The 27334-nt window shown below is 35.8% G+C and overlaps 1 protein-coding gene across 2 annotated transcripts in view; it reads left to right on the top strand.

Annotated features, from left to right (window-relative positions):
* The window catches only part of FAM117B (family with sequence similarity 117 member B), a 107621-nt gene that overhangs the window by 28258 nt on the left and 52029 nt on the right, over positions 1–27334 (top strand). For both annotated transcript variants that reach the window (XM_027873759.1, XM_027873758.1), the window contains one exon: positions 10146–10297. In XM_027873759.1, coding sequence (XP_027729560.1) covers positions 10146–10297 — 152 coding nt within the window. The remainder of the gene's footprint in view (positions 1–10145; positions 10298–27334) is intronic.

Below are 27334 nucleotides of genomic sequence, written 5' to 3'. Positions count from 1 at the left end.
AAAAGTAGTGTTGCTCAACACTGACTATTCCCATCTTTTATTATCTTAGTCAGTTTGGATGAGGTGAAGCTTCTGGTTTGTTTTCATTTGCATTTCACTTATTAGTGATTGGGAATAGCCTTCTTTTGGGAACTGTTTGTTCATACCCTTTGGCCACTTTTGGTCTTGAATATTTCTGCTGTCTCTATATCTTGGGCCCCAAATTCTTATCCAAAAAATTTGATGCAAGTCTTTGTTCATGAATTTTGGAAAGTTTACAGTTTTATTTCCCAAACACTATTCTGGGTTCCAGGGGTTCTTATTTTCCCCACATAAGTTTTCTTATTTTTCTCTTAATATTATGAAGTAATTGATAGTTAAATAATAAATTAATTCAGGAAGTATTGATATTTTTGTCATTTTAAAATGCAGATTGTTTTTATGAGTTAATCACATCCCTCTGACTTACAAGTCATTTATCCCTTTTTTGTTGTCTTTTGAATTGTTAGAGAAAATGACCATATTGCCTGCAAATAGAGATTTTAAACATTCTATTGCCAAAGTTTATTCCCTTCATTTCTTTTTTATGCTTTATTATCAGAGCTAATATTTCCAAAATCATCAAATAAATGTGGTGACAGTGGACAATACTAATTTGTGATTGTTTTTACGGCAAATATTGCTTTTTTAATTTATTGTAATACTGGTTCAAAATAGTTAATTGAGAAAAATAATACTAGATCTGTGGTTTCATTGATATAAATATTTATACCTACCCTTATTTTTCTACTCTCAACCATGTCCACCCAAAAATTTGGCACAAATAGTTTACCAAGCATATATTATTTGTTAGATGTATTCAGGATGAATATGATTCATTTTCTGTGGGACCTTTAACCAATATATGATTTTCTTGTGTTTTTCTCTGCTCTTTTAGATTGTCTTACATGTACAAATATCTCTTCATGTCATGCGTGTACTTAGTTATTTACATATCTTCTTCCCCCATTAGTATTTAAGCTCCTTAAGAGAAGGGACAGTTTGTGCCTATTTGTATATTCAGTGCCTGGCACATGACAAGCATTTAATATTTGCTGACTGATTCACAGTCTACTTTTAATTCCATTCTGTAACCTTTTTCTTTTCATGTGAGAATTCAAGCCATTTATATTTAATTTACAATTTAAAAAATTAACTTAGTTTCTACTATTTTAAAACAATTGTTATTCATCTGGACAGAAGGTAATATAAACTTATTCTATTAGAAAGAATAATAATACTAGCTGGTACTAGCTAAATTTAATGTAGGAGCATCAAATAAAAATGCTATATTTTATGTTGTTAATTCTAAGTATATCTCAGACTTGATTCTACCTCCCAGCTTTTGTCAGAGAAACAGGAACATTGAATTGTAATGGACATTACCACTATTCACCTGCCTTTTTTCCTTCTTTGGTTACCTATGGTGATCTTTAAGTTACAGACCTTTAATTCATTTTGCCTATTTGTTTTTGTTGCTTACTTTAATTTCTTAAACCTAGCTGTATCACTGATTACTGTAATCAACATACTTTTGTCACCCTATTGAGATTAAAAGCAAGTTTATTCCCCTTCAACAGTGTCTGTTTCAAATGTTTCTCTCTGGGTGTTTTTCCAGCTTGGTTTCAGAGGCTCTTTTGAAGTATGTTTTTTCTTCATAAATTCTTTGAGGGCTGTTTAGTTTTTGTGGCTGTCCATGTTTTGTTTTCAAACAGAATGCTTAGATTTTTGAGGTAAGCTGATTCTGGGCTAGAAGCCCTTTTAAAAAATGTCGGTATATGCTATGTTTCGGTAAAAGTCTTGTGACACTGGTTTATTTTATTTATTTTTGGCGAGTTTATTTCATTCTCTTAGGCACTGAAAGGTTGTTTTTTTGTTTGTTTGTTTGTTTTTAAGTTTTGCCACATTTGTGCTTGGTGAGTTGAATTTTGAGTTTACCCTTGTTGATATGCTACACATTCTTTTTGCTATGCTTAGTTTTGATTGTCCTAAATGTCCTTGAGTGCTTTCATGAACTGTAATGATTGCATCCAATTTTTTATTTTGATATTTTTTCTGTACACTCAAAATTCCGTCATCTGTGCCCTGAATTAATCACTTTCATTCATATTGCTTCATTTTCCTATTGGTGTTATTTTCTGAGCTTAGGGCCACAGATAGGTTTTTAGCAACTTACTTTCCAAGTAAAGGTATAATTAATGATTAAACTATTTTGCAAATAAACCATATTTTTAAAAAAGGGAAATTTCAATTAATATCACTTAATTATACTTATTACTTGATTTTTATTAATCATGAAATCACATTAATGTTTAAAAAATTACTTCGCTAAATGGTACAATTAGAATACATTTTTTCAGGTTTTCCTACTGTTTACATTTAGTAACAGCTGAAAACACAGTAAAAAGATATGACTCTTTGCTCCTTGGACTAGAAACAGACTGATGATGGTTGGTTGCCATGGGGTATGGACAAAGCACTCATTACTTCTTTACTTTCTTTTATATCCCCTAATTCATTGACAGACTGCAAGCAGTTCATAGGTGGGCTGTATGTTGTACAGGCCTGATTTACCATATGAGGATCTGCCTAACTGAATATTGAAAGGCTTATCACAAGTGAGCATGATAATCCGGCTAATAAAGCAACAGTCAAAATGGCCCTAAATCCTGCCTGGCCTGGTTTCACTATGGCGTGAGGTAGGACTGGCTCACCCAGAGGTTCAGGCACTGGACTGGAATCACAGAATTTAAGTTGGAAGGGAACTCCTCACAGTGGAGTTCCCTTTGCTTCTGACCTTTTCATCTCATTGGCTGGTTCCTCCCCAAACCTTATTTTAAGGATGATGCCTAGGGCAACCATGTCTTCGTTCCTCTTCAGGCTGCCCTCCTGAGTCTCTAAACTTTTTTCTGCCATGCCGCATGATGGCTATCATTTTTCTCTACTCCCCCACCCCAATTAATCAAAATTTCTCTGTATTTTTTGTATAGCTTTCTTTAACTCTGGACTTCCCTTTTATGAATAATAGTAGTTTCACTTTGGGATTACCCCAACCCACTTCCTCTTTCAGTAATTTTTTTCTTTATCTGCAAGTCTTTTTTTTTTTAATCTTTTTTTTAAATTTTTAAACATTTTTTTAAATGATCATTTTTATTTATTTTTTTGTTTTCAACATTTACTTCCACAAGATTTTGAGTTCCAAATTTTCACCCCATCTCACCCCTCCCCCCACCCCAAGATAGCATACATTCTAAATACCCCTTCCCCTAGTCTGCCTTCCCTTCTATCTCTCCCCCCTTTTCTGGTATCCCCTTCCCCTTCAGTTTTCCTGTAGGGCAGGATGGATTTCTGTAACCCATTTCCTGTATTTCTTATTTCCCAGTTGCATGTGAAAACATTTTTTTTTAAACATGTGCTTTTAAAACTTTGGGTTCCAAATTTTCTCCCTTCCTCCCTCCCCATCCACCGTCATTGATAAGGCAAGCAATTAAATATAGGCTATACATGTGCAGTTATGCAAAACACTTCCATAGTAGACATGCTGTGAAAAACTAACTCAATTTCCCTTAATCCTATCCCGCCCATCCACTTATTCTGTTCTTTCTTTTGCTTCTGATTACTCCCTTTCCCAATCGGCCCTCCTCTCTCTCATTCCCCTACTCTCTTGCCCTCTTCCCTCCCTATTTTCCTGTAGGGTAAGGCAGATTTCCACACCCAATTGAGTGTGTATGTTATTCCCTCCTTAAGTCAAATCCTGTGAGAATAAGATTCACTCATTCCCTCTCACCTTCCCTCATTTCCCCTCCACTATAAGAGCCTTTTCTTTTCTGTTTTGTTGTTGTTGTTGTTGTTGTTTTTGTGTGGGATAATTTACCCCATTCTACCTCTCCCTTTCTCCTTCTTCTAGTATATTCCTCTCACCCCTTAATTTTATTCTCCAGATATGACCCCTTCATTTTCAACTCACCCCGTGCCATCTATCTATCTATATCTATTTATATGTACATATAATTTTTTCCCCTCCAACTACCCTAATACTGACAAAGGTCTCATGAGTTACAAATATCATCTTTCCATGCAGGAATGTAAACAGTTCAACCTTAATAAGTCTTTTATGATTTTCTCTTCCTGTTTACCTCTTCATGTTCCACTTGAGTCTTGTATTTGAAAATCAGATTTTCGATTCAGCTCTGGTCTTTTCATCAGGAATACTTGAAAGTCCTCTATTTCACTGAATGACCATTTTTTCCCTTGCAGGATTATACTCAGTTTTGCTGGGTAGGTGATTCTTGGTTGTAATTCTATCTCCTTTGCTCTCCAGAATATTATATTCCATGCCCTGCAGTCCCTTAGTGTAGAAGCAGGTAAATCTTGTGTTATCCTGATTGTGTTTCCACAATACTTGTATTGTTTCTTTCTGGCTGCTTGTAATATTTTCTCCTTGACCTGGGAACTCTGGAATTTGGCTACAGTATTCCTAGGAGTTTTCCTTTGGGGATCTCTTTCAGGAGGAGATCAGTGGATTCTTTCAATTTCTGTTTTGCCCTCTGGTTCTAAAATATCAGGATGGTTTTCCTGGATAATTTCTTGAAAGATGTCTAGGCTCTTTTTTTGATCATGGCTTTCAGATAGTCCAATAATTTTTAAATTCTCTCTCCTGGATCTATTTTTCCAGGTCAGTTGTTTTTCCAATGAGATATTTCACATTGTTTTCTAATTTTTCATTCTTTTGGATTTGTTTTACAGTGTCTTGATTTCTCATAAAGTCACTAGCTTCCAATTGCTCTATTCTAATTTTTAAGGAAGTATTTTCTTCAGTGATCTTTTGGACTTCCTTTTCCATCTGGCCAGTTTTGCTTTTTAGGGCATTCTTCTGCTCATTGGCTTTTTGGATCTCTTTTGCCATTTGGGTTAGGCTATTTTTTAAGGTGTTATTTTTTTCAGTATTTTTCTGGATCTCCTTTAGCAAGCTGTTGACTTGTTTTTCATGGTTTTCTTGCATCACTCTCAGTTTTTCCTCTACTTCTCTTACTGGCTTCTCAAAATCCTTTTTTGAGCCCTTCCAAGGCCTGGGACTGATTCATATTTTTCTTGGAGGCTTTGGATGTAGGAGCTTTGGCTTTGTTGTCTTCTTCTGGTTGTATGTTTTGATCTTCTTTGTCACCAAACTAAGATAATATAGTCTGACTCTTTTTGCATTGCTTATTCATGATCCCAGCCAATTACTTGAGTTTTAAACTCTTCGTTAAGGTGAAAGTCTGCTTCCAATGTGGAGAATGTACTGTCCCAAGCTTCGGGGGTTTGTACAGCTGTTTTCAGAGATACTTCTAGGGACCTGTAAGTTTTCAGTTCTTCCAGGGTGGTATGATAAGGAGCGAGATGTTTCCTCTCCACCACCACCACAAGCACCACCATGCCAGCGTTCCTCCTCGCCCCAGGACCGCCCCACAGAACTGTGACCCAGATCTAAGCACAGGCAAAGCAAGAGATTCCTGCCTCAGCACTGGCAAAGAGATCCCTGCAATCCCCCTCTGATCAGCCACTCGATTCCCCCTCAGTCTGTGGGCTGGAAGCTCAGGAAAAAGCCTCGGCCCTAGGCCGTGCTGGAGACTTGTGGCTGAGACCTAGCTCCTCTCTCACCGCAGTCACAGACTTTTCCCACTGACATTCCAAGTTGTCTTTGGTGTTCAGGGGTTGAGAAGTCTGGAAACCTCCACAGCTGCCTGCAATTCAGTCCTCTGAGGCCTGCTCCAGGTTCACTGCGGCCTGCATGCCTACGTCGAACTGCGCTCCTCTCCCAGCCTGGCGCGATATATCTTTCTGATCAACCATCCAGGCTGTCTTAAGCTGGAAATTTGTTTCACTCTGTCTTTTTGTGGGTTCTGCAGCTTTAGAATTTGTTTAGAGCCATTTTTTTTAGGTATTTGGAGGGCTTTGGGAGAGAGCTTAAGATAGTCACTGCTTTCCCTCCGCCATCTTGGCTCCGCCTATGTGCAAGTCTTTTAAAACATTAAGTGGTTCAGTACTCTGAAGATTCTATCTAGTAAGCAGGTCGTTTATTGTGAAAATTGAGATAGGTATTTTTAAGACTAATTTAAAATGTGTCTCTGTAAATTTGTCACATTCTTTGAAAATATCCATCTTTTGTTTAATGAATTATGCTGAATTTTGTGGGAGAGAATTTCTGTGTCCAAAAACTAGAATTCCCCATTTTGTGTGTATAACATTCTAATTCTTCTCATCGTTTATCGTCTTAGAGAAGTCTTCTGTAATGCTTCTAGATAACTCCTTAGCAGGATTTTCCTCTTGCTATTTTAACTATAAAGTACTTTAGTTTAACTATAAGGTATTTTTATGGTTTTAGTCTTTGAGACTTTTAGTATCAAAATCCCATAGATTCTTTCAGTTTATCTATTGTTTGGGGTTTTAAAAAATAATTTTGGAAACTTTCTTGGAGTTATTCATAGAATATAGTATTTATAATTTTTGTTTTTTTTCTATAGTTTCTGATGTCAGTAATTTAAAAATATATATATTAATTTCTTTAGTTTTTTACATTACCAGAATATTTTCCAGATAGTCTTCTCCTACCTCACCTCCTTTACAGAGTCATCTCATATAACAATTTTTTTTTTTTTTAAGAGAAGGGGGAAAAAATCTAGGAAATTAAATTAACACATCAAAAAAGTCTGATATTTTATATCAGTGTTTTCTTTCTTTCTCTTATTTCTATTAGCTAGCATTTCCAGAACTGTCTAATAATAGTGGGGACAATGGACATTTTTTGTGTAGTATTATCATTTTTATTTTATTGACTCAAGCATCTTCGTGAGCATTTAATGTTTCTCCAATTAACTTAGATCTTTGTTTCAATAAAGATTCTTATAGTTTAGAATCATATAGTGCTTGGATGAATCTTAAAGGATTCACTCCCAGGAATTTTATGGTTTCTGTAGTTATTTTGAATGGAATTTCTCTTTTAACCTTTTCTGGGTTTTTAAAAAGAATTATAGAATGATACATGCAAATTTATTTTTATATCCTGCAACTTTGCCAAGTTATTATTTCAATTAATTTCAGTTAACCTCTCTAGGAGGACTCCTAGAGTACACCTAAATATACTACCATATCATTTGCAAAAAGTGATATGTTATCCCTTCCACATCAAGGTTTTGATATATCGCAGGTTGGCATAAGAAATTAAATGGAAATTTTCTAGGAGTTTTGCAGAAGCCACAGACGACACATAAAGACCTGCAGACAACATAGAAAAAAGTTAGGAACTCAGAAATGCATAAAATTTATGTATGGTATTGTATAATATCAATCCAAACTTTACAGTAAGGTACTGTAAACACTCCATAAAATAAAAAGAAAAATTCAGACTTCTTCTCTGGTATAAAGCGAGGGCCAAAACATTTTATGTGGATTTTTTCAGATTGTGTGGGTGCCGCCTTCCTACCTCCTCTGGTGTGGAAGGGATAACTGTTATTTCTTTTTTTCTTTGCCTTTGCTTATTCCCTCAATTTTTATTTCTTGTCTTATTGCTATGGCTATCATTTCTGTTATTATGCTAAATGGGCATATCTTTGATTTACCCTTGATTTTATTGGAAAGGCTGCTTCTAACTTTTCTCCATTACATAGAAGTTTGCTCTTGAATTTAGATAAATACTATTTAAATTCCATTTATTTCTATGAGCACTAGAATTTTTAATAGAAGTGAGTGTTGGATTTTGTGAACATCTGTTTTAAGCATCTATGGATAAAATCATTGTTTTTATTATTTATCTTACTAACATTGTTCACTATATTTATCATCTTATGTTGAACTAATCTTCCATTACTGGTATAAATCCAACCTGATCATAGTGTGTAATTTTTCTAATATTTTGTTTTAGCTTGCTGATACTTTATTTAAAAATTTTACATCATTGTTTATTAAGAACATTGGTCTGTAGTTGTTGTTTTTGCTCTGTCTTGTTCCTTAAATTTTTAAGTGTCTTTTGTCCACTGAGTACATCTGGGATATTTCACATTGTTTCTTTTTCTGTCTACATTTCTCTTGTTACTTTGAGTGTTTCAGTTGTATTGTAGCATTTTTTTAAAAAAGGTGTTCAGCAACTTACCCTTATTTTATATTTTGGTAGATTTTTATTAGCTTGTGTAATTTAAATTGTTTTTGTTTTGTTTTGAGACGTATGAAAGGAGTTTGTGCCTTGTATACTTCTAACTTTGCTTTCTTTAATAGAAAGCTTTTTAGTAAACATTTTTTCTTTTTTTTCTTTAAAATTCCGCTAGTGGTTCTTTTACCTGTTCAATTGCATTTGTCATCATTTCTTGTATTGTTTCAGTTGCTATTTTTATTATTTCCTTTTATTTTTCTCTCTTTCACAAACTCTATCATGTATATGTACATTTCCACTCATATCAGTTTTTTCATTGCTTTTTTGGGTAAATTTTAAATTTCTTGAAATATTTTCTAGTGACTTTATTGGAAACCATGTCCTTTGTATCCTATCACTTTGCCACCTTTCCAAAAGTTGAATTTACTTTTAATTAGTGGTAGGTTTAAGTTTAAATGGTTGGAGGTGGGTGACCTACTTGTTGTATAATGGAGCCAGGTCCCTTCTGGGATTTGTTCTTAACACTTACTGTATGCTTAACCATAGGCAGGTAATGTAATTTCTCTGCTGCACAATTTGTAATATAAAATGAAGGTGTTTGGTCCATGTTATTTCTATGGCCCTTCCAGTTTCTGATTTCCTCAAACTTTCCCATATACACATTGCATATGCACACGTGTTCTCTCTCTCTCTAACACACACACAGAACACATCATTGCAAGGCAACTGGCTAGTTGATTTAGGGCGTAGCATATAGTAGATGAAAAAGATTTTTACTTTTATAAAGTCTCCATAGGGGATTGGATCTGTTACCTTTGGCTGCTTCTATTTTTAGTCAAGACAATTCTAATATGTAGCAACCTAAAAATTATTTGTAAATATTCAGTGGAATAGATTCAATTCTCCACATAGGAGATGACAAGAAACTTAATCAGAAAGCACCAAGACATAGTGCAGACTTTATCTTTTTCTTCTATAGGGAAATCTGTTAAGCCTTTTAATCTCAGGTTTTCTCCTTGGATTTACTATTATGAACAAAAGCCTGGGTATGAATATAGCATCTGTAAGGACTAACTAATATGAAGGCATGTGCAGTGGATAACCTCTATGGACCCAACATCCATGAAGGCATAGCCTGTGTTTGGGGGTTAGAGGTATGTTCTTTCATCTCCTCCAGTCCCACTTGATCTTTAGTTGCATGTATTTTTTTTATATTTTGGTGTGTAGTTCTTTCCATTTACATTGTTGTAATTACTTGTGTGTATTGTTTTCTTCGCTCTGCTCACTTCACTCTGCATCAGTTCATATACATCTTTTAAGGCTTCATCACACACGTACATTCATGTACCACAATTTGTTTAACTACTCCCCATTTGATGTACATCTACTTTGTTTGCAATTCTTAGCTATCACAAAAAATGCTGCCATGTATATGGGGACTTTGTTCTTATCTATGGCTTCCTCTGGATATAAGCTCAATAATGGAATCTCTGGTTCAAAGGGTATGGATATTTTAGTCACTTTATTTACACAGTTACAAATTACTTTCTAAAATTGTTTAACATTTCACAGCTCTACCAACATTTGTATTGATATGCCTATCCTTCCACATCTCCTCTGATGTTAACTGTTGCCAGTTTTTGGTCATTTTTGCCAATTTGTAGGGTGTGAGGTAAAATCTCAAGGTTATTTTGATAGGCGTTTCTCTTATTAGTGATTTGCATTCTTTCATGTGGTTGTGAATATTTTGCAGTTCTTTTGAGAACTGTTTATTCATATCCTTTGACCATTTGCTAGAATAAGGTTTTAACTCATTGGAACAGATCAGTTAAAACCAGCTTTTAGTAGAGGAGAACATCAAAATCTTAGGTTTTATTTGGCTATAAACTATGAAACTTTTTTTCATATGACTTAGTATGCTAAGATCTGGGTTGTCCCGTCCCCGTCCCCCCGTTTTTTTTTAATAAGCTGTCCTAAATAAATGTTTTTGTCTTTGGTTTAGGTGACAAACCACGGCCACCTTCATCAAGCCCTTCCAGCATTATTCGTCGAACTTCCTCATTAGATACACTTGCTGCCCCTTATCTTGCAGGACACTGGCCTCGTGATAATCATGGGCAGTCTGTTCCATGTATGAGGGACAAAGCTACACAGGTATGCTTAATACATTTTATTTTGAGAGCTTTTTCATTTTTTTACTGAATGCTTTCTCATTATATTTTTGTTTAACTCTCTTCAGATTCTTATATAGGCTTACTCCTCCCATCTATTCTTGTTTATTATGAAGGAACTCTAAAATAATTTCATTCTAGGGAAGGAATGGGAGATCTTTTTAATTAATACATTAAATTTAAGCATTAGTTTTGTTTTTGGATTTCAGTTAAGGTTGTGAAAATAGATCAGATATTAACAGTATTCTTAAAATTTGTTATCTAAATATATAGGGAAAATATCACTTTCATTCTCAAAAAAAACCCTTCTTTATATTTGGGAATTCAAATATACAGAATTGATAAATTTGAGAACTAATTTTTCTGGAACTAGAACCTTGAACATAAGGTTGTAAGCATATTATGTATAAGGAGATGAGGACACCTACAGATAACATGTAGATTGTAGATGAGTACTCTATTGAATGTTATACCCTGGACACAAAAGGGAAAAGAAGTGTGGAATAAAGTTTTGGGAGTTAGAGTAATAAGATAATAGTTTTACAGGTAAAGGAACATTAGACCTAATAGGGTAGTGTAACCTTTGTTTATAGAAAATGGAGGCCTAGATAGTTACAGTGACATGCTTGAGGTCATCTAGTAGGGGCAGAACCAACACTGGGGTCCTGAATTATCTTTTGTCTATTGTAAATAAGGACCTGGATCACAAAAATTCTTACAGTTGGAAAGAACCTCAGATGTGATCCAGGATAACCTTTGTTTGAGTAGGAATTTCACCTACATTGTCAGTAGTGAGTAGTGATCTTTGTTGGCAGACCTTTAATGAAGGCAGTGGTGAGACTCGCTACTTAAAGAGGCAGCCCACTCCCATCTTCAGACAGTTATTTTTTTTTTTTTTAATTTTTTTTTTTTGGTGGGGCAATTGGGGTTAAGTGACTGACCTAGAATCATACAGCTAGTAAGTGTTATGTGTCTGAAGCTAGATTTGAACTCAGGTCTCTATCCACTGTGCCATCTAGTTGCCCCCTAGTTATAATTATTAATATCAAGTCTTTTCACTTCACCTGCCTGGGCTCCTAACTCAACTTCTGACTATGACTTTTTTACCTCATTTCTCCCCTTGTCTCCCTCAACAGAAATAATGCTTTTCAGTTCCCTGTTATGTAGTCTTCCTCCATTAGAATGTAAGCTCTTTGAGAGCAGGAACTCCTTTGGGGTGCGGGGGCGTTACTTGTATTCCTAACATTTAGCATAGTGTGTGGCGTATAACATAGTAAGTAAATATATAATCAGTGTTTGGTCACTTAAATCAGCTTTTCTTCAAGTTCCACCTCATGTACTAAGTTTGGTGTACTGGAGCCAAGTAGAACAAACCTAATCCCAGTTCTTCAAGTTTGTGAAGAAAACTGTCCTAAATTTTTTTTTATTCCTGTGAGGCCAGATATCCCCCTTTCTTACAGTATGGCATGATCTGCAATTGGACTATTGTGATATGAGGTTTTCAAAAGAGGAAATGTCAACTGTCAACCATATGAAAAAGTGACCCAAATCACTAATAAGTGAAGCATAAGTTAAAACAACTTTGAGGTTTGAACTCATACAAAGCAAATGGGATGAGATAATGCAAGACAGACACATTAATACAGTTAGGTTGAGCTGTGATAGAACAGGTCACCTCTTTATGTCAGAAAAACTAAACTGTCATACCCTTTGACCTAGAGATTGCCCTACTGGACGTATATTGGTAGTTAAAGGCAGAAATAAATAATCCATGGAATCAATATATGCACCATCACTTTCCAGTAAAAAATGTAAACAGAGTTGATTCCCCTTCTTTGAGGAATGGTTGAACAAATTGTGGTTTTGGTGACTTTATGGAATAGTGTGCTATAAGAAATGATGACTGAAAACTGAGAAGGAACATAAGACTTACAGGAAGTGTTACAGAGTAAAGCAAGCAGAACTAGAACAATATATGCAATCACTATACCTAATGAAAATAGCATTAAAATAATTGAATTCATTTGCAATGAGCGTTCTTGATCCTGGTGAATAGATGACCACACATTTTCCCCCCTTACTTTTTTTTTGGTGGGGCAATTGGGGTTAAGTGACTGGCCCAGAATCATACAGCTAGTAAGTGTTATGTGTCTGAAGCTAGATTTGAACTCAGGTCTCTATCCACTGCGCCATCTAGTTGCCCCCTAGTTATAATTATTAATATCAAGTCTTTTCTATGCTATACTTTTCTATACTAACAGTGTAGGGGTCAACAAGAGCAGAATGTTGGCTATGCTGTCAGACAAAATTTATTTGGTTGTTTGATTTTTTTTTTAAACTTTTCTTTGTTACAAGGGAGGAGTTCAATAGTGGGGAAATATTGAGACATGATTGTGGTGTAAATAGCAGTAGGTCTCAATAATACTCCTTTGGCTTTTCACTATTTTGTTTGCCCTCCTGGGAGTTTTCCAGTTTGTCTATGCCCTTCCCAAAATGGGATGCTCAGAAATGAACCTAGTATTCTCTGTATGGCCTAATCAAGTACTATGAACTATTAATGTCTTCTTCATTTGGAACACTATTTCTCTCTTAATGTAGCTTAAGATGATGACATCTGAGTTATTTTAACTGCATTATTGTAATAATGACTCACTGAAGTTGCAGTCAACTGCAATTTTTTCCAATTGCACTGCTGTATAGTAGCGTCATAGGAATTTTTTTTTAATCTAAGTGTAAGACTTGGCATTTATCTCTGTTAAATTTCATATTCTTGCATTTAAATGAAACTTTGACCTTGTCAAGATCTTTTTGGCTCTTGACTTTATACAATGTGATGTTTCTATAACTATCTTTCTTAGCTTCGTTATCTGCAAATTTGATAAGTCTAATATTTTTGTCTTTATTCAAGTTACTAATAAAAATGTTCAACTATCTAGTTTACCTCCTTATTTGACAGATGAGAGAACAGACCCAAAGAGATTAAATGACTTGGCCAAGGTCACACAGGTAGTAAACAGCTGAGGCATAATTTGTACCAGGTCCTTTGATTCCGTATCTGTGCTTTTTCAACTGTACTGCCCTATATCATCATTTCAAAATTTTTCAGAACACTAGGAGAGACTTGAACAAATTCAGAAACCCAAGTAAATGGTATCCACAGCATTACCCTCATCTACTAGTCTAATGATCTTATCAGAAAATGAAATCAAGCTGTTTATGATATTTATTCTTATATGGGCCCTCATTGCAGCAAGGGATAGAACATTGGAACTGTAGTCAGGAAGACTTAAGTTCAAATGTGGCCTAAGACACTTAACTAACTGCGTAACCTTGAGCAAGTCACTTCATCTCTGTTTGCCTCCTGTTTCACCGTCTGTAAAATGGGGAAAATAACTACCTACCTCCCGAGGATTTTGTGAGGATCAAATGAGATAAGATTTGTATTTTGCAAACCTTGAAGTGCTTTATAAATGCTAGCTATTATTATTACTTATTCCTCTGTAATTGATTATCTTACTCCCTGCAACAGCTATTCCCAACCTTCTCTACTCTCCTAAGGCCCTCAACACTTCCTCTTCTTCTCTTCAAATTTTACTAAAAAGAGAGGGGCCATTCGTAGTGTGTGCTGCTTTCTCAGTCCTCATCCTTCTGGACCCCTCTGCAGCTGTCCTCTTAGATGTACTCCTCTCTCTTTCTCGCTCTCTTTTGATTTTCAGTTACTTTGGCACTTGCTCTCTTCTTACAGGTCTGAGTGTTTCTTAGTCCCTTTGCTAGATCTTTATTCATATTATAACCCTTCATTGTGTTTGTACCCCAAGGCTCTGTACTAGGACATTTTCCCTTTTATACTCTTTGATGACCTCAATTCACCTGCCTTTTAAATATTATCTCCATGCAGACGACTTCCATTTTGGTCTATTTAGTCCTAGTCTCCCTGCTAAGCTCCAGTTGCATGGTTACAATTACCCCTTGGACATTTCAGACTGGATGTCCTATAGATATCTAAAACTTCACATGTCCATTGCAAAACTCTGTCTTTTTCCCTGCCTGACACCTCTTCTGAACTTCCCTATTTCTGTTGAATGAACCAACATCCTTCTAGTTACCCACTTTTAGAAACTTGGCACTGCTTCCTCGTCCCGTATCTAATCAGTTGACAACACTTGTCATTTTTACTTCAGTAGCAACTCTTGAATCTGTCCCCTTCTCTCTTCACGTAGCTACTAGCTTAATTCAGTGATACCTTGCCTGCCTCTTGCCTGGACCACTATAAGAGCCCCTTTTTTATCTGCCTCAAATCTCTCACCTTTTCAAAACATCATTCACAGTTTTGTCAAATTCATTTTCTAGAAGCATATGTCTGACCATATCACTCCTTATCAAACTTAATAATAAACTCTAGGAGCTATCTGTTACTTCAGGGATCACACATAAATTCCCCTCTTTGTTATTAAACCTGACCTCATTCTACCTTTGCAGGTTTCTTACATATTGACCAATTCTATTCACTTTGTGGTCCAACCAGACTAGCCTTCTTGCTTTTCTTTATGCATAACATTTGTGCAGGCTATCTCCCATTTCTGTGAAACTTGGCCCAAATGCCACTTTCTGCATGAATGCCCACCCCTCCAGAATTACCTTGTGTGTGTGTGTGTGTGTGTGTGTATATATATATATATATATATACACACACACACACACATATACATATACATATATATATATATGTATATTTGTTTCCCTAATAGACCATATTATCCTTGAGGGCAGGGACTACTTCATTTTTATATTTGTATCTACAGTGCCTAAATGTGGTGATCCATAATAATACTAAGCACTTGTTGACTATTTTAAAGAGTAGGAGGAAAGAATATGGTTACATGGTGAGGGATGATAGATGGACAGCCCAAGGGCTTTACTGAACTCCTAGTGATATCAGAAGAAAGCAAGGAAGTCCTTCTATAAATCGAGTGAATCTCTCTGGTAATTTTAACAGAAAATATGGGAAAGACTTGCACAGGATGAGTTATAATTGTTGGAGGGGACATGTAAATGAATGCATTTGATGATTGAATAAAGCATATAAATTATTTTATTATTTTCAAATGTCTTTAGCGAAGGCAGGGGGTTAAAAATGAGGTCTGAATTTTTCCTCCTTCCCAAGATTTTAGCTGAAACCTTAACTTAAGTAAATTTGATGCTGACCCTTTCCTATATAGCCTTGTTTGTAAGTGTTCTAATATACATATGAAAAATGTGCCCGTTGAAACAAGTCAGCAAGCACTCATTAAGTGTTTAACTATGCTCTAGACATTATGCTAAGTAATGGGAATATTAAAGGATGGCCAGAACATAGTCTCTGTCCTGAAGAGCCTTACATTTTATAAGGGGAGCCAATATGTAAATAAGTAGCTAGACCCAATATATATATAAAATAGGCAGAAGGAGTCCTGAGAGGATGCTGCAGCAGCAGCTAGAGGCCTGGAATAGACTTCCTGCATTAGATGTTGAGTTGAGTCTCAAAGGAAGTCAAGAAAGCAGAGACCTAGGTAGGGGGACAGCTAGTGCAAAAAGCATGGAGATGGGTAGTAGAGGATCTGTAGATAGACTGGGGTAGCTTGATTCCTGTGGCATGCATGGAGGAAAGTAAAATAGAAGAAGTTTAAGAAGATAGGAAGGGATTAGATTATGAAGAGCTTTTAAATGCCCAACATGGGAGTTTATGTTTTATTCTGGAGATAATAGGAAGGCACTAAAGGGTATTGATTGGGTGGAGGAAGGGTGACATGGTCAATCTGATGCTTTAGAAAAACCACCTTGTCACCTGAATGGAGAATGTATTGAAATGGTAAGGATTTGAGGCAGGTAGACCAATTATAAAAGGCTTTTGTAATAGTTCAGGCAGGAGATGATAAGGGTTTGAGCTAGTGCGGTGGTTGTGTGAGTGAAGGAGGGGAACGTATATGAAAAAATTGTGACGATACAAGCAATAAGATTTAGCAATCGATTGGATATATTTGCATGAGAGATGATACTGAGGTTGTAAGTTTGGGTGACTGAAAGAAAGGGGTTGCTCTTAACAGTAATTGGGAAGTTGAAGAGGGGAGGTTTTGTGGAAAAGTTAATGAAGTTTGTTTTGAATATGTTAAGTATTAGATACCCAATTTGAGATGATCAGAAGGCAGTTGGGGATGTGGTATTACAGATTAGGAGAGATGTTTAGGGATGCCTGCATAGGTCTGGGAAGCATCTGCATAGAGAGCCTATAAGAGCTGATAAGATCACTAAGTAAAATAGTATAGCACCATGTGTTTGTTACCTTTTTGGGTTATGTGCACCTTTGGCAATCTGGTGATGCCCATAGAGCAATGTTTTTTTTTTTGTTGTTGTTGGGTTTTTTTTTTAATTTACTTATTTTTAGTTTTCATCATTTACTTCCACAAGATTTTAAGGTCCAAATTTTCACCCCATCTCGACCCTTCCCCCATGGCATGCGTTCTGAATATCCCTTCCCCTAGTCTGCCCTCCCTTCTATCTCTCCCCCCCTTCTCTTATCCCCTTCCCCTTCTGCTTTCCTGTAGGGCAGGATAGATTTCTGTACCCCATTTCCTGTATTTCTTATTTCCCAGTTGCATGTGAAAACATTTTTTTTAAAATGTGTTTTTAAAACTTTGGGTTCCAAATTTTCTCCCTTCCTTTCTCCCCACCCACCCTCTTTGAAAAGGCAAGCAACTCAATGTAGTTATACATGTGCAGTTATGTAAAACATTTCCATAGTAGACAGGCTGTGAAAAACTAACTCAAAATAACTAGGATTATTTCCCTTAATCCTGTCCCGCCCCCCCCCCCCTTTTATTCTATTCTTTCTTTTGACCCTGTCCTTCCTCAGAAGTGTTTGCTTCTGATTACCCCTTTTCCCAGTCTGCCCTCCTCTCTATCATTCCTCTGCTCTCTTGTCCCCTTCTCTCCCTATTTTCCTGTAGGGTGACATATTTTTGAGTGTGTATGTTATTCTGTCCTTAAGCCAAATCCTATGAGAATAAGATTCACTCATTCCCTCTCGCCTTCCCCTGTTTCCCCTTCACTGTAGGAGCCTTTTCTTTTCTGTTTTTTTGTGAGATAAATTACCCTGTTCTACCTCTCCCTTTCTCCTTCTCCCAATATAATTCTCTTTCACCCCTTAATTTTATCCTCCAGATATGACCCTTTCATCTTCAACTCACCCTGTGCCCTCTATCTATATCTATCTGTATGTGTGTGTGTGTGTGTGTATGTATAATTTTTTCCCTCCAACTACCCTAATACTGACAAAGGTTAGAGCAATGTTTTTTTAAAAAACGCATAAAATACAGAAGATTACAAAGAAAACCAATTATATTGAAATATGGTTATCAAAACATTAAAAACAAAACAAAGAATTCCCAGATCATAGGTTAAGAATCCCTGGATGGAGGGAGAAGAGAAGAATATAGTGTCTTTGGAGGAAACTTATGGTTAATGGGTATGACCTGGATGAAGAACCAGTAAAGGAGACTGAAAGGATCATCGAGACAGGTGAAAAACCAAGAGAAGCAGCATCACCAAAACCTAGTGAGAAGAGAGCAACTAGAAGAGGAAGATGATCAACAGTGTCACAGGCTGCAGAAATCAAGGATAAAGATTGAGAAGAGGCCATTGGGTTTGGCAAGTAAGAATTCATTGGTAACTTTGGAGAAGGCAGTTTCAGTTGAATGTTGAGACTGGAAGCCAAATTATACAGGGTTTAGAAGAAAATAAGAGGAGAGGAAGTGAAGTCTGGTAGCATTGATGGCTTCCCAAGGAGTTTAGCCATGAAGGGGGAGAAAAAGATACAGGGCATTAACTAGTGGGGGTGGTTTGGTCAAGTCAGCTTTTTTTTGAAGGATGTGGGGGGGGACAGTTTAGGATTTTGTCAGTTTTTCAAGATTGTGGAAATCCCATGTCTCTTTTTTTCCAATTAAATTCAATAGATAGTTATTAAGTGCTATCACAAGCTGAGCATAATTTGGAACATTAGCCTGAGTTTCTTTGTTTGAGGATTTCCATTTCATGTCATTAAATCATTTGTCAATTGAGGAGTGGCTCTTATCTTTTAAATTGGAATCTTAGAAATGAGACCTTTTATCAGAAAAAATTCTTGCAAAGGCTTTTCCCTAGTCAACTGTTTCTCTCTTAGTCTTAGCTTTGTTGGATTTGGCGGTGGAACTCTCTCTGTCACTTCAGAGCAGCAGCTGTTCTACAACTTTGTTTTGGGTTTCTGGAGCATCGATAGATTCAAATGACTTGACCAGAATCACATTGTATGTGTCAGAGGAAGGACTTTGAACCCAAATCTTCTTGACCCCAGACTGGCTCTCTGTCAACTGTGTTAACACTGCCAGGAATTTTCCCAGCTAAAGCTAAAAAATATTCAAGACAACATGAATCTGTAAGGTTTAGGAATTACAAAGTAAGACGTCCAGGTAAAATTGCATTGTGTTTGGTCATACAGGAGCCCGGTGCTTCCAGTGTTACTCCAGCAGTGATACAGAAAGGGCATTGGATTGAATAGTGACCAAGAAGTGGGAAGAGAAGCATCATTACGTTCGTTCGTTCAGTCCAGACCTGCACTGAAAAGCAGTCATAAGTGGTGGACATTAGAAAAGAGTGCTGCCAGAGCAGAGAAGCAGAGTGGTAACCCACAGTAGCCCCTTGAGTGGGGAAGCTCACAGCAGAACCCTGATTAGGAACCCCTAGGGAGAACAGAGATCACCTGATACAGTGAGTGTGGGAGTCTCCAAGAGGTGAGGAGGGCAGACACAGCCTGCCACACTGACCAAGGAGGCCTTGGTGAGGCAGAAGACCACCCAGCATCCCTGACCAGGGACAGCTAACAACAGGGTTCTGACTGCAGACACATCAAGGGAAGAGGTAGTCGTGGAAGGGATTCAGGACGGGGAGGTCAGGACAGACGATGCCTAACAGAACCTTAGAGGAAAAAATAGTGTAGCTACCAGGACTTCAGGAGTGTCTGGAAGAGATGAAGCAAGGGGTTATAAACAAAATGAGGAGTATGGAGGAAAGAATTGGAAGGAGAATTGATAATTTATTTTATTATTTTTTTAATTCATTTTTTATTTTTTCATCAATTACGTATAAAAACAATTTTTAATTTTGATTTAAAAATTTTGAATTCCAAATTCTCTTCCCCCCTCTGTCCTTGAGAAGGCAAGCAGTTGGATATAGGTTATACTTGTGCAGTCATGCAAAACATATCTAACATACTAAAACAATTTTAAACTTAGAATTGTGCTAAGATTTTTAGATTAACGTATACGGTAGTAAAATACTTACATTCTGTTGGAGGAGGAGAGGGAAGAGGAAGATGGGACCTGCAGATCTGTTCTGTTGATTGGAAGAGAGAAAAGAAAGGAAATATTAAGAAAAGAGGAGGAAGGAGGGCAGAACTTAATTCTTAAAAGGTGAAAGTGAAGAAGAATATCTAAACATGGATGTCTGGAATATATAATTGTCTCAGAGTTAGGCTGTGCCAATATAATACAAATAACAAGGCCACAGAAATTGACAGATTCAGAACTATACCACTCTTCTACAGGATTACTTTAAAGAACTAGATAAAGTAAAAAAAAACAGTCTGGAGGAACAAAAGATCAAGAATTTCAAAGGAGATTAGGAAAGCAGTGAAGGGAGGGGCTCAACGATACTAGATCTACAACTCTATTACAAAGCAGTAATCATTAAAACTATTTGATACTATTTAAAGAATAGAAAAGCTATTCAATTGAAAGTATATTAGGTATTCAAGATTCAGATACAAAAGAACATAGGAGCATGGTGTTCATTATACTACACAATCTTAACTACTGAATAAGAACTAAATTAGAAACTGCTGAGAAAACTGGAAATCATTCTGACAGAAATTATGCCAGGGATGGGGAAACCTGGATTTGGTCAAAGTGCTGCATTTAGGATTTAGAGGGCTTGTGAATGGGTTTTATCTCACAGGCCGGAAGGGGCCACCAGAGCTTTTTGAGTAGGGCAGTCACATGGTTGGATATACACTTGAGAAAACTCTGGCAGCAGTGTGGAGGAAGGACTGGGATGTGAGAGACCTGAGGTGAGGAGGGGATGAAGACCTCAACAAAGGTGGTGGCTGTGGGTGTGGAGAGAGGGACCAGATGCAAGAGATTTCGGGGAGAGAGAAATTGCAAGATACTTTACAGATTTGTTGGATCAGTTTATAACTCTAGCATGGCTTGTCTTTTCATAGTGCTCTTAATGGGAGTAAATTAGAGTAGTTTTTCCTATCATTTTTAATAGTTTCTAGTCCTTCTTTTGAGAATTTTGCTTATATCCTTGGACCACTTACCCATTGGGGAATGACTTTTAGGAGATACTTTTTAATTCCCATAGTAATTTTTTTTTAAGGGAAGGGGGTGAAGAATGAGGGTTGTTGTTTTTTTGGTTTGGCTTTTGTTTTTGTTTTGCATGACCTATGCTTGAGGACTGCTTCTTGTTTAGTCTTAAGACAAGTTAACAGAAGATTAGTTGATGGTACTGCTGTTGTTGATAGAATCAATGAAATCAGAAAATCAAGGAAAAACAAGTTTTTTAAGCTCAGAGACGAGGCATCACTGAACAGAAAATCAGTGAGCCCAAAGTATCGTAGGTTTTGGTTACATAGCAATATGGGTACCAGGGAATTTTACAGAAAGTAGGAGAAGGTAATGATTTACACATCAAAGAACAAATGGTAGAAGGGGAAGATCTATATCAGGTAAAACAGGAAACTAACTAATCAGAGCTATAGCTGATAAGCTTAATTTTGTAGGCTCCAGCTAACTATGTGACTTGTTCATCTTAAATAAATGGTGATAAGAAAGTTGAACCAGAAAATCTCTTAAGACCATGTATTATAAAATAACTTACAAAGTTTTCTAGTTCAGTGAAGTACCTGTGGGCTAGTCACATAGAAGGGGGAATAGACTAGATCTGTGCATTTTTAGGAGGGAAAACTCAGAAGATCATGTGGGTAGAAGTCAGAGGAAGAAATGAAATCATTTTAGCGTAGGAAAGAACTGTTATAGTTATTAAAAGATGTGGGAAAATTGAATGGGCTTCATTGAATTAAAACCTATTTATTGCAGCACTTTTTATGTTCACAAATAGCTGAAAACAAAGTGGGTACTCATCAGTTGAGGAGTGCTTGAAGAAACTGTAGCATATAAATATAGTAAAATGTTACTGTGCTTGCTGTATAAGAAGATAAAATTAGGAAGAATCCAGAGAAATTTAGGAATATTTGTATGAACTAAATGCAGAATGAAATAAGCAAAATGAAGAGAACAACCTGTATGGTGGTGATTATAACATAAAGAAAATGCTTGAAAGGACTTCAGAACTTATCAGTGCTGTGACCAATGGTGACTTAAGAAGACTCAGAACAAAGCCTGCCTCCTACCTTTTGGCAGGATGAGACACACGTTTTCAGACACAGCCTAGGTGTTGACTTGGATTGCTTGACCATACTTAGGGAAGGGGTCTTTGGGATGCTAGGAAATTAGTGGGAAGTGAACAACATGCAAAATAAATGAGAAAAGCATGAAAACATTGAAAAACATCCAGAAGAAAAAAGTTCAGAAGATAAAAATAATTGGCAGTTTTGCTACTCCCTTTTTAAATGTAATGATATATTTTTAAAAAATTAACAGAAGTTCATAGTTTCATATATGATCTTAATCTATATTGAAGTGGTTAAGTTTTTTTTAATTCAATTTTATTTTCAGTTCCAAATTTTCTCCTCCCCTATATTGGGAAGACAATGAAAATAAAACCCATTAAAAATAAGTAAAGACATGCAAGAAAAATTTCTACATTAGCCATGTTCCCCCTCCAACCTCCCCTCTTACCCCTCCGTAAAAAAGAAATAGATGAAAATATGCCTCAATCTGTGTTCCTAGTTTGTCGTTTCCCTTTCTTCTGGAGGTGGATAGCATGTTTCATCATGAGTCCTTTAAGGAAATTTTAAAATTATTTTTGATACTTAATTTTTTCATTAAATTTAAATATTTACAATTGTTTGCACTTAAAAATGAGTTTCTGTGATATTTTGTTCCTAGCAGTTTATTAATTATTTCCTGTATATTTCCTTTCTCTTCCAAATACATTTTATAAATACTAATTAAGCACTTAAATATTAATTAAGGCGCTGTTCTATGCCCTGTGTAGAAAACCACAGAAAATATTTCCCTTACATCTTATATTCATTCTTTTTGTATTTGTATGTTTATTTTTCTTTTTACATAGTTATTAGCATGTAATATTTTTCTCTTTCTTGTTTCTTTGTATTACTTAATGTAAAGCTTTTCAGTTGTTTTGTTTACCTTTTATTGTCATGACAATCAGCATTTCAGGTTATAGGATCATAGAAATGTATTTAAATTTTTTGGTATTCCTTTTATTTATCATTTTTTGTGATAGTCATAGTTTCTTGTTACATTTATGTGCCATAGTATATTCAGTCATTCACCAACTATCGGATAATTAAGTTGTCTCCTGTTTTTCAATTTTAAGTCCTATAACTTTTACATAGAACTTCCCCACTTTATGTTAATATCTTCTCTCATGAATTCCTTCCTACTCCAGTTCCTCACTGTGGCAAGGATAGGGTTCTTGAAGCTTCTGCCCACAGATCGCATGCTCTGGCAAATCTTACTCCCCTAGGAAGGCTTGGTGTCCAGGACAATAGCGAGCTGGACTGCATGTGTGTTGTCCAAAACTAGCCTTGATGATTTTCACAACACCACCCTGTTCTCAGGATGCTGGATTATTTTGGTCACTGAGACTTGAATACCTTGTGCTTGCTTTGAGGGATTGTGACTTGTTTTGGTAGAGGGAAAATAGACACACAAAGCAAATCACAGGTCCTTGAAGTATTGAAGGTTAAGATTCTTAGGGCACATTCCCCATGGCCTTATTGAAATGGATTTTGTAACTCAACTAGAGTTGAGAACAAATATACTCAGTACAAATTTATACTTCCAGAATACCTTTCAAAAACAATACTGGCAGTGTTGAGTTTTGTGACCTTTTGATAAGTTTGAAATGGTAGCTTGTATGTATTTTTAAATTTGCATTTTTGTTAATGAGGTTAAACATTTTTCAAGGGATTATATCTATTATGTGTATCTTTTTTTGCTTTTTAATGTAATTCTTCTTTTGACTTACTTATGTAATGTTGGATAAGGTGTTGGTTATGTTGATATTTTAATGGATCTGTGATCTTAACCACTGTGAACATAGTGCAGTGGTGCAGTTTCTCCTATGTCCATGCTGCCAATCATTCATTGGGGTCTGGGTCTTCCAGTTAAATCTTGCTGGGAGGTTTTAGGTTGAATATCTGTATCAGTGCCTTATAAGTAATAGGTATTAAATTTCCTATACTTCATTCTTTTTGCTTTTTAAAAATAATTTTACTCAGTAAGTTTTGCTTTTATACCACTTCCCACCCACTGTATTTCCGTTCCTCCCTGTGAGTCATCCCTACTACAGAATTTTTAAAAAAGAAAAGGCACAGTTTAGCAAAACTAACCAATGCATAAAAGACATCATGACATAACCTATAGTTGTTCCACACTCAATTTCCCACCTGCAAAGAAGGATTGTTGGCACTTCCACATCTAGCTTCTTCATTTAATGTAAGTCATGGTCATTATAATTTACAAGCATACAGTTTTAATTTTGTTGTTTTTTTGGTTCTTCCTTCCATTGTTGTGTGTGTGTGTGTATTTTTTTTTTTTTTTGGCTCTGCATACTTTATTTTGTATCTATTTATATTAAGTCTTTTCATGCAACTATGTATTCATCATATTTGTTTCTTAGAGGACATTTCATTCACATGCCACAGCTTGTTAACCAAATGTCATTAGCTATTATGTATGAGGTTAAAGGATATAAATACATAATAAATAAATATTTTTAAATTGTTACCAACTTTTCAAAAAGAATACTCCAAATCACTAATAACAAAAGAAATACAAATTACAACTCTGAGGTTGCACTTTTTACACACTAAATTGGTAAAGACAGCAAAAGATGGAAACAGCAAATACAGGAGGAATGTCTAAAGACTGGCATATTATTGCAGTATTGATGGAGCTGTGAATTGATCTAACCATTATGGAAAGTAATTTTGAATTAAGCTAAGAAAGTTGAACATAAGAAATTGGTAAATAACAAAAAATTTAAAACAAAGTGGAATAATATATTTGTGACTTATGTTTCAAAATTTTAAAAATTAACATTTATTTTTTAAAAGTTTGAGTTCTAAATTCTCTCCTGTCACTCCCTCCACTACCCATTGAGAAGGCAAGCAGTATGATACATATGAAATCATGCAAAGCATATTTCTGTAACCATGTTGCAAAAAGAAAAAGTGAAAAACAGTATGCTTCAAACTACGCTCAGAGTTGATTGGTTTTCTCTCAGGAGGTAGAAAGCATTTTTCATCATGCGTCCTTTGGAATTGTCTTTATTTATTTTTATTTTTGGCTAGACAGTGGGGTTAAGTGACTTGCCCAGGGTCACACAGCTAGTAAGTGTTGAGTGTCTGAGGCCAGATTTGAACTCAGGTCCTCCTGAATCCAGGGATGGTCTTCTATCCACTGCGCCACCTAGCTGCCCCCTGGAATTGTATTTGTATTGATTAGAGTAGCCAAGTCTTTCACTATTGATCATCATTACAATATTACTGTTACCAGGTACAGTATTCTTCTGGTTCTGCTCACTTCACATCAATTAATATAAGTCTTCCCTGATTTTTCTAAAACCATGCCCCTTGTCATTTCTTATAGCACAGTATTATTCCATCACAATCATCCTACAACTTGTTAACTATTCCCCAATTGATGGGCATTTCCCTCAGTTTCCAAATCTTTGCCACCACAGAAAGAGCTGCTATAAACATTTTTGTACATACAAGTCCTTTTCCATTTTCTTTGATCTCTTTGGGGTACAGACCCAGTAGTGGTATTGCTGAATTAAAGGGTACACACATAGTTCCAAATTGCTTTTCGGAATGGTTGAATCAGTTCACAACTCTACCGGCAGTGCATTAATGTTTCAATTTTCTCACATCCCCTCCAACATATATCATTTTCCTTTTCTGTCATAAGAGCCAATCTGATAGGTATGAAGTAGTACCTTAGAGTTATCCTTATTGCATTTCTCTAATCAATAGTGATTTGGAGCATTTTTTCATGTGACTCTTTATAGCTTTGCTTTCTTCTTTAGAAAACTGCCTGTCTGTATCCTTTGATCTTTTATCAGTTGGAGAATGACTCTTATTTTTATAAAGTAGATACATTTTAAACTATTAAAAAAAATGGATCACAGCTTGTTTAGCCATTCCTCGGTTAATTAACATCTGTTTTCTGTCTAGTTCTTTGTTACTAAAAAAAAAAAAAGTGCTGTTATAATATCAAAGTACATTTACATACTTAGGCTTTATGTTTCCCACTGTGCCATTTGCATTTGATCCTCATAACAATCCTCTGAATTAAGTACTATCCCCATTTTACAGATGAGGAAACAGACTAAAAGAGGTTAAGCAACTTGCTTGGGGCACACAGTAAGTGTCTATGACAGGATTTGAACTTGGGGATTTCTGGTGACAAGTCTGATATTTTATTTGCTACACCACCTTGCTGACATGTTTTGGTGTATGCAGGGCTTTTTTTTTTTTTTTTTATTAGTGATGTTCTTGGGGATACATACTTTTGCAGTGGAATCTCTGGGTTAATAACATAAATAATGAGCACTTTTCTGAGATTCTTATTATCTACAACTTAATGAAACTTTTTCATATGTATTTGATTCTATATCTAGACTTCTTATTCCTTTCCACTGGTCTGTTTCCCTTTTTTTTTTTTTCACACTCAGAAGCACATAATTTAATGAAAATTGCTTTGTGTAATAAGTTTTATAGTGTTAAAGATGAGATGTCTACTTAAATTTTTAAGTGCCTTTTTATATTCTTTTGTCTTTTTTTACATTAATTTCTTATCTAACTGTATAAGTGAAAATTTCCTCCCCCCAAGTGATTATTACAGTTGTATCTCATTTTTTAAGTTGCTTGTTTTCTTCCCTTGACATTGGAGAATAGATACTGCTTTTGAATATTTGTATCAGTTTCTTATAAATTTAAGGTGTTTTATGTGCCATAGTTATCAAAATCACTTGTTTACACAGTTATTTTTATTTATTAACTTTTGCATACACACATATTTCTGTTTCATAGAATAGTTTCATTTTTTTATCTTTGTGTATATCTACCTCATATCCAATAATTTTTCCATTTGTTTAATTGTTTAGTGGATAGAGTGCTAGGCCTGGAGTCAGAAAGACTCATCTTCCAGAGTTCAGATTTGTCTTCAGACACTTACTAGCTGTGTGACCCTAGGCAAGTCACTTAACCCTGTTTGCCTCAGTTTCCTCATCTGTAAAGTGAGCTGGAGAAGGAAATGGCAAATCACTCCAATATCTTTGCCAAGAAAACCCTAAATGGGATCATGAAGAGTTTGACATGATTGAAATGACCAAACCCCATAATGGGGAGAAATATACAACTGCATTTTCCTCCTACTTTTTACAGTTTTTTGTTTGTCAGATTCATCTCAGGTAAGGCTCTCTAAATTTAATTTTTGCCTTATCACTATCTGTTTTTCTCAATAACATCCATTCAATAATGAATGCTTTCTCCAGTTTTTCTTTTCAAGAGGTTTATCAAACCCTCGTATTTTGCAAATATATTATCTAGGATCTTGATTCTTTTCTACTCATCTCCCCCTTTTCCCCCAATGTGGATGGTTTGGATGCTAGCATAGTTCAGTATTTTGGGGATGGGGATACTGTTAGTGTGGGGATGCCCTCTGTAGTCGAGCTTAAATTTCTGTGACTCAGATGGCTGAAAAATACAACATTTCTCTGCAGCCAACTTTGAAGG

The sequence above is a fragment of the Vombatus ursinus genome, unplaced genomic scaffold, assembly GCF_900497805.2.
Source record: "Vombatus ursinus unplaced genomic scaffold, bare-nosed wombat genome assembly UNPS02014802.1, whole genome shotgun sequence".
NCBI classification, from domain to species: Eukaryota; Metazoa; Chordata; class Mammalia; order Diprotodontia; family Vombatidae; genus Vombatus; species Vombatus ursinus.
This window is presented reverse-complemented; position numbering and strand designations above follow the sequence as displayed.